The sequence below is a fragment of the Falco rusticolus genome, chromosome 13 (genome assembly GCF_015220075.1).
Source record: "Falco rusticolus isolate bFalRus1 chromosome 13, bFalRus1.pri, whole genome shotgun sequence".
In the NCBI taxonomy this organism is placed as follows: domain Eukaryota; kingdom Metazoa; phylum Chordata; class Aves; order Falconiformes; family Falconidae; genus Falco; species Falco rusticolus.
Window position 1 is genome coordinate 18,520,093 of NC_051199.1, and position 8,176 is coordinate 18,528,268.

The 8,176-nt window shown below is 50.6% G+C and overlaps 1 protein-coding gene across 2 annotated transcripts; it reads left to right on the top strand.

Moving 5' to 3' along the window:
* Positions 1-2,291: 2,291 nt before the first annotated feature.
* On the top strand, positions 2,292-7,573 carry DYNLT2B (dynein light chain Tctex-type 2B). 2 transcript variants are annotated; one of them, XM_037406710.1, is made up of 6 exons: positions 2,292-2,448; positions 2,907-3,040; positions 4,630-4,699; positions 6,426-6,489; positions 6,739-6,838; positions 7,118-7,573. In XM_037406710.1, exons 1-5 carry the CDS (start codon positions 2,381-2,383, stop codon positions 6,787-6,789), a joined length of 387 nt encoding a protein of 128 aa, XP_037262607.1. In that variant the 5' UTR covers positions 2,292-2,380; the 3' UTR covers positions 6,790-6,838; positions 7,118-7,573. The 2 variants fall into 2 exon arrangements, with proteins under 2 accessions (XP_037262607.1, XP_037262608.1); XM_037406711.1 differs by lacking the exon at positions 6,739-6,838 and having other exon boundaries at positions 2,296-2,448.
* Positions 7,574-8,176: the final 603 nt, after the last annotated feature.

Consider the following 8,176-nt stretch of genomic DNA (forward strand, 5'->3'; position numbering starts at 1 on the left):
AGCGATGACTGAACACCTCAAATGCAGCCGACTGAAGCCCAGAGCTGAATGTTCTCAAAGCCCAGGGAAAGCAAAGCTTCCCAAATGAGGTCGAGAACATAAATTACCACAAAAAGATGCTGAGGAAGAGAAACCCACAGGTTCCCAACGCTCCCTCCCCTGTTGGTTTGGTTGAATTCACATTTGAAGGCCTGACCCAGGCAGGAGGTGTCTGGGGCAAGAAGAGGAAACGGTTAATAGTGTTTGCAAATAAACACAGACACTTCTCAGAAAGTCTCAGATAATTCTCAGAAATTAGGAAGGCCCTGCAAACGTCACCGCCACCGCCACCGGACCCTGCAGGGAAAGGCAGTGGCCCCAGTGGGTGAGTAAGGAGCAAGTGAGTAGAGGGATGGAGCTGGAGCCGAGGCAAAAAAACTTCTTCTTTACCAAGCGGGAATCCACAGGGCCTGGGCAGGGCAATGGTAACTGCGATGCGAAGGTGCTGCACGGGTACAGCACGGGGCCACCACCACCTTCAGCACGGCAGTGGGGTGCCATTCCTGCTGGTGGGCAGAGACGACGCCCAGCCTGGCGGTACTAAGGGCTCCAATGGACCATCTCCAGCGAGCAGTGCTGCTAAAGCTCATGCAAATCAGGAGGTACTGCTCAGGGTCTCAGCAACCCACCTGTGCTCAGAGCAGGATGCGGCAGGACCCAGCACCAGTTGGGATGCATCCATACATCCCAAGCAAAACTCCAGCAGAGGTACCTCCTGCCTCCTGTTGCAACCTCACGCCCTGAGTGTCCACCTCTGTGGTGCACCTCTAGGCAGCACCCTGCCCACAGGGCCCCCACCCCAGGCACCCCCCCGGCCCTGCCACACATGGTGGCCCCCTCCAGCTCCTTGTGCCCAGCAGCAGCATGCTCTGCACCGGCACCCGCTGAGCCTTCACACTGTTTCCATTCAAAGCAGGGTGAAGGGCCTGGGGACCTTTCTCGGCAGTGTCACCCGCTGCACGTAGGAAGTGCGATGGTGGAGATTGCTGCATGGAGATAAACAGCGGAGGAAGCAGGATGTCAGCTTCTCAGGAGGGGGCTGTCACCCACAATCCATCGCCAGCCTTCCCTGGGACAGGCAACAGCTGGGGACAGGGAAAAGAGCACAAGGGTGTGATGAGGGGGGACGATATTCAAGCATGGGAGCAGGCTGCCGGGGGAGCTGGTGGAATCACAGTGCCTGGAGGTGTTTGAAAAACACGTCGATGCGGTGCTTAGTGATGTGGTTTAGTGGCGGATGCGGCAGTCCTGGGTTGACGTTGGGCTTGATGATCTCAAAGGTCTTTTCTAACATACGCGACTCTATGACTCTCTGATTCCATGAGAGAGGGGAGCGACAGTTTTAGGCCTTACTGGAAAATTTCCGAAGTTCCTGGAGGGAAGGCGCAAGGCTGGGCTCTCCGTGTTGGGATGTGTGGTTGGGAGGTGGGAAGGGACAGCACGGGGGCAGGCATCGGGGGAACGGACTCGTAACGGCGACGGCCCCGGGACACGCTCCCCGCTGCCCGCACCCGCCGGGGCTGGGACGCCACGGGGACCGCGCCGCCCGCCCGGCACCCGCCCCCGCCGGGCCCCGGGCGAGGGAGCGGGCACTGGCCGGGGCTGCGGCTGCCCCCCGAGATGGGGCGGGGGGGGGGGTACCGGAGACGCTGCCCGACACGCGGCCGCTCGCTCGCCCCCCGCCGCCGACTGCCGCCCCCCGCCCCCCGCAGCGGCCGGCCCGCCAGGCCCCCATGTACCGGCGTACATATGCATATTGCAAGCATTAACCACTCATTTAGCGATCGTTTTATTGCATAAATTTCTTAACTGTAAAAAACGTAAAAAATCTTTTTCGACAAACGTAAAAAAACCCAACACCTCCTGTGCCACCACCCGCGCCCGCCCCCCGCTCCCCCGTGCCCCCCCCCCGGTGCCCCCGCCCCCCGCTCCACGAGCCTGACCCCCCCGTGGCCCCCCCCTCCGCCGGCGGTGCCCGGTCCCCGCTCCGTGGGCCCGCCTCCCCGTGCCCTGTTCCCCCCGTGCCTGGTCCCCGCTCCCCCCGTGCCCGGTGCCCCCCGTACTCGGTGCCCGCTCCCCCCATGGCCGCTCCCCCCGTGCCCCGCCCCCGCCGTGGCCTGTGCCCCCCGTGCCCGCCCCCCGCTCTCGCCCGTGCCGCTCCCCGCTCCGTAGCCCCGCCCCACGGTGCGGCCGTGCCCCCCCCGTACCCGCCCCCGGCGCGCGCGGGGGGGCGGGGCGCGGCGCCGTGACGCACGGTGGCGCCCCGTGACGCGGCGGAGGCGGAAGTGGCGCGGGTTGCCGCGGTAACCAACGCCGGGGCGGCCTGCGGGGCGCCGCGGCCATGGGCGAGCTGGGCCCGGACGACGGGGCCGGGAACACGTACAGCCTGCGGCCCGGCCTCCAGCAGCGGTGAGCGGGGCCGGGAAGGGGATGCTGAGCGCGGGGGTGCCCCGGGGGCTTTGGGCCCGGGGGCGCGGGGCTGCGATGGCACTGCCGAGGAGGAGGGGGTGCCTGGTCGTGAGGCCGAGTGGGGGGTGTTGGGAACGGGGGAGTCCCGGGGGTTTGGGGACTTGGGGGGGGGCACTGGGGTCCCAGACCGGCTTTGACACCAGACAGAGGGGAGTGTGGGTGAGGAGGGGGCAGAGGTGGGGGCCGCCGATGGGGCTGGTTTCGCACCAGCATTTGTGGGTGTTTGGCCTTTGGCAGGGCTGATTAAATATCCCCATCTTAGCTGGCCTCTTTTTCCCCATAGTTTCTCATTTGTCCTTTTTCTGTAATATGTAAAAACTAAATTTTCCCAAGTGGGGTTATCTATGTTTCTACACGTTACTTTTTGAGCCTTCTGTTGGGTTTTTTTGCCCTGCTAGGTTTAAATCATCCACAGTAAAAGAATGTATCCGTGCAATACTGAAGGAGAAGCTGGCCAATGTACAGTATGTCCCAGAAGAAATGCCTCAGCTTACAAAGTTTCTATCAGAGACAATAAAAGACAGACTGAAAGGTAAGGAGGTTTGCTAGGGAAGGCATTTCTTTTCTTACTGTGTCCTTTCCCTTTTGACAAAATCACTCTCTCCTCCTTTGTTCTTGAAACCTATTCCTTCCCCGCTGACTGACTCCAGTCTACCGTTATGAAACAATCTGTCCTACATAGATACGTTCCTCGCCTGCAGAACCAGAAACCTAATTCAAGCAGACAAGATTTGTTTTCATATAGACTGGCTGGTGTGGGGATGTCAGCCCTGGGAGGGGCTGCAGGGGAAAAGAAGCTGCATTAGAAGTGATGCTACTTTGCAGCTTGCTTCAATAAACAAACATTTGTGCTTTTTTTCTGCTGCAAGTTATGTTAGAGTTGGGTCAGAGTGGAGTAGTAAGGAGATCAGAACAAGGCTCAGTGGATGCAGGGAAGAGGGAGAGAGTTAGGAGCAGTCAGCCAAGGAGAGGTGTGACTACAGGCTTACAGCACTGGAGAAAGGCTGTGGTGGTGCTGTGCAGGATGACCTCCAGTGTTTTTGAGTTCAGGAATTGAACTTCAGGCTCCAGCAGGTGTTTCCTGTGTTCAGTGCTGGAACAAGTACATAGATGCATGTTGGCATGGTTGCTTGGGGTTTTTTTTATCTCCTTCCTGGGACAGGCCACTGGTCTATCTGCTGGGCTGGCCTGACACTGTGGGACAGACATACCATTCACCCTTGGCAGGAACCATGGAGTTCCATTTCTCCCAGAGTGAGTTCTGCATCTGCTTTAAAGCCAGCAGCAGCTGAGTCCCAAAACGTGTTGGTGCTGAGCTAATATGCACAGGGCTTGGCTTCAGCAATCTGTAAACACAGTCACAGTAGCCTGAAGTGAGATTGACCCAGTGTGGCTGTTGTGGCATCTCTGATGAGCATTGTCGTGGTTGACAGCCAGACCCAGCACATTGCATTCAGTCCTCCAGTGGAAACTATGCACTGGAGTCTTCCCAGGACACTGCTTTGTGAATCTATGTTTTATTTTAAACATGCTTGTTCTTATTTGGCTTCTGGAATATTGCTATGGGCTGACTGGATCTGGCCTGTGCCCTGAAGGTATTTCTTTACTATTGTAAAACAGCTGCATATCTTCACAGACACATGACCCACATGTGCTTTTATGTGGCCTTTTATCCCAGCTCAGAAGCAAGGGAAACACCTAGGTGGCAGAAGAATCTCTACAATACCTTTGCATCAGAACAGTTTTAAAATAAAACAGGGTTTTTTTCAGATTGGATTTTGTCTACCAGCAGCCTTATTTACATTCTTTCCATGTGTTCAGTTCTTGGAAGTTGTCAAAGTAGAATGCTGACACATAGTATGGCTGTCCAGGGGTATCTTCTGCTTTAGATGCATCTTCTGATGGATACCAAATACCCTGTTTACCCTTTTACTCCAATAAAACCACAGTACTCTGTACCTAGGAAGATGAAGCTGCCACGCAGCCTGTCTACTTTGCAAATTGCATGGACTTGTACAGGACATGACTTTGTAACCAGAAATCTTCAGCTTTCTGTGTCCTGTTTTGTACTTATATTTTAAACATGATGTTGCTTTCACTATTTTTTTTCTGTCTCTCCAGAAGAGGGATTTGACAGGTACAAAATGGTGGTGCAGGTTGTAATTGGAGAGCAGAGAGGAGAAGGAGTGAAGTAAGTTTTGCACCTTCTAATTGTATTTTTATCACTTTTGTTGGGTTTGAGTGGGGTTTTTTTGTTTTATTATTTGAAAACTGCTTCCAGCTTTCCTAGGTACAAAGATCTCTCTGCAGATGATAGTGTGAAGCGCTTTCTTTCCTCTTTAAGTGGCAAGTGAGGGCTTGGATTGTGATTGAATTACTTGGAGATAATTGGCTGTATGGTGGTTCTTAGCAAGCTGAAATGCTACAAAGCATTTGTGAGGAGTGTTGCAGAAAGGCATTTTACATTTTATTCATAATGAACTGGAGCATGCACCCAGTCCATTCTCAAGGCCCTGCTGGAGCACGAGAGCTATGGTAACTCACTTCTGTCTAAAGCCAGATTTCCATAAATACTTCATGTGCATTTAATCCCCCCAGGTAGGCGTTTTTCAGAAGCTTAAACTTCTGTAATCCCCATGCAGTACTGTCACGGGAATCGAGCCTGGGCTGTGGGTGCTGAGCCCTTGCAGTCTAGCTCCAGACAAAAGAATTCCTCTTGGCTGCAGTAGTGGGCTGTAGCTTTCCATTACTAGTGAGCAGGGAGAATGCAAAAGAGAACAGCCCACAAGGTTTATGTGCTTTATCTGCTGGGCTTATCTTTATTATTGTGCTCAGTACTGCAGCAGAAGGTAAGTGCAGCAGAGCTGTAATCAGATCTGCTGTCTCAGTGTTCTGGAGGTCAGGAAAGAGTATTTGTACCTGCTGCTCAGGCTTTTGTCGGAATGTCTGCAGGCAGACTGCTTCAAAAGCATGGCACCAGGGGGAATGGTTCAATGAGGTGGTCTGATTTGAAATGCTAAGCCCAGTAAGGCAGGCTGACAGAGCAATTGGGGAAATGTCTGGTTTGCAATAGGCAGGAGGCAAGACTGAAGCATGATCACTAACGTCCTTAATGCCCAATACTGGGTAGTCAGAGCATTCCAGAGGCAGAGTAGAATACTGGACTGAAAAAAAAAGCCAAATCACCCTGAGGGCTAAAGTAACTTAAAAAAAATTTATGAAATTCAACAATCTTATAACAGTAAGTCATGTATGTAGGGATAGGAGCAACACACTGTGCTACAAACAGGGATCAGTCAGCTGAGACTGACTGGGGCAGATGGGGAGTTAGGCATTCACAGCAGAGAAAGGGGAGTGTCAATGACCTTAGACACTGCAGCAGCAGTGTCTGGTCTGTAATATCCTGTTACGGTCCAGTTGCTTGTCTTCAATGTAAGGCTTGGACTGAAGCACATTGTAGATAAAGGCCAGCAGGATGGTCAGGGAACAGAAAGTATAGATACGAAAGTTTGGCTCATGGTCTACTAATACGATGTCTGCCAAGGAAAATGATATCTCCCTATAAATAAGTTGGGAGTATGTACCACAAGGGTGCAGGAGGTGAAGGACAAGAAGCTAAACTAGCCACCAATACACATAGGCTGGAATGGAACACCACAGCAGTGAGATTTCAAGCCCAGCTGCACAGTGGAGGTGGCAGTGAGTTTGAAGGTGGAGCTTAATCTACACACAGAGGGGGTTACAGCATGTGGTGGAATTCAGCAGTGGAGATTTAGGATCTAGATTTGGGAGAATGCTTCCTATTTCCTTTATCTTTAAAGGAAGTTCAGTTTGCTTTTCAAGGAAAGTATCTGTGATCACTTAGGTCCTGACACGTGAACTCTGGGTGATGGCTCCACTCTGTCTCCTTTGTCTAGTATGGCTGCACGATGTTTCTGGGATGCTGACACTGACAGCTGTGCTCATGATGTGTTCATGAATGTAAGTCTTGGCTGTTTTACTGTGGGAAGGTGTAAAGCTACTTGCTTTTGTATGAGAGGCAGAGTGACCTTAAATATGAAGCAGGGAAGAATAAAACCCCCAACCACTAGAAGGACAGAACCAAGACTCTGTTGATAAGATTTACATTTTCATTCACAAAACATTTAGATGTAATGTCCGACATAGTAAAAATTATTTACTGAGTAGTTCATGCAGTACAAAACTTGTTACAGTCACACCATTTTACAGGTGGGGAGAGGAAGCATGAGAGATAAAGTCTATTCTTACATGCTTTGCTGAACTGCTGTCATGGAGTATGGCTGGAATCCAGAACTGAGCAAAAGTCAAGGTTTTATTTCATTATTATTTTTATTTTATTTTAAACTGACACCTAGACACCTGCAGGTTTGTGGATGGAGTAAATTGAGGCACTTGTAGCATTCAGACATGCTGACATTGGTTACACCACAAGCGAGGTGAATAAGAAACAACTGAAAGACAGAAAATTGAAATATATTGCAATATAAGATTACGCACTGGTCTAAATGTGCCCTTAGGTTAGCCTTTTCAGTTAGGCCAGTAAAGAGCTTGACTTTATTAACATGGAGCCTTTCTCTGTTTTCTCCAGGACAGCCTGTTTTGTGTGGTAGCTGCGTTCGGCTGCTTCTACTACTGAAGATAGTAAACACTGTGCCAGAAGGACAGAGGTGGGGGAGAATGCTTTAGGGTATTCCTTTGTTCAAGTGCACAAAAGCATCCTGTTCTTCCTTAAGTACCTAACAAAGTAACAGCTCTACAAAGCATGTCCTACAGCTGTTCTACATGCTATGACATTCCTTCTTCCTTGTGGATATGGGTATGGATATGGCTTTAAGCACAATATTATCATGTCCTTTATTTAAATTGCCCTTTGTTTTTATGTAGTGTGTTAGTTTTGTCCTAAAAGTGTACTGTCAATAGCTGTTGTTTCTAAGGCAAACTCAACTTTCATCTTGAAAGGGTTCTGTTGCATTTATTTTTGTTAATTTTCTGAAATTAATTAAATATTTATAAGAAATGTAACATAATAAATCTATGTATTTAATATTTCCTCTTCTGTGGGTTGACCCTTGCCATTTCCACTGTTTGTCCTTTTCTTCCACTCTCCCAAGATGCACTAGCCTGGATGGCTTGTCTGTGCTTCTCAGATAAGCGTTGTCTGAGGATCCTTTGTCAATTAACTGATACAGCCGACCTCTTATTCTGGTTATCCAGGTTTGTTCCTGTGACTGTCATAACAATGGGGCTGTGAATCCCAGCTGTGTCACACGAGATGGTATTAATTGATAGGAAGACAAGGTATTTAGGACATTAGGTCAGGCCAGCAGCCTGCACACCCCATGACTGCCAAAACTCCTCTGTGCTGTAACTCCTCATTAGTTTAGCGTGGTTTGGCACTCACAGACACTCTTGAGTGATCGATGCTCATTGCCTCCTTCAGCAAATAACTGCAGTGCTTTCTCATTCTTTGCCTTTGTTTCAGGATATGAGGCTGTGGATGTTTGGAGCCAAATTTATTAGGGCTCCAACCTTGGAAAGGAGCAGTAAAAAAGGCTGCTGTAGATCTGAAAAGGAGTGCTAAAGCCTTTCATGTCCCCAAAAGTTAGAGGACCAAGTTGGTTCCTGAGAGAGTGGGTGCCACAACGGT

Coding starts and splice junctions, on each gene's coding strand:
- DYNLT2B (XM_037406710.1), top strand. CDS start 2,381: ATGGGCGAGCTGGGCCCGGACGACGGGGCCGGGAACACGTACAGCCTG. Junction 2,449..2,906: donor CGGCCCGGCCTCCAGCAGCG/GTGAGCGGGGCC, acceptor TTGCCCTGCTAG/GTTTAAATCATCCACAGTAA. Junction 3,041..4,629: donor AATAAAAGACAGACTGAAAG/GTAAGGAGGTTT, acceptor CTGTCTCTCCAG/AAGAGGGATTTGACAGGTAC.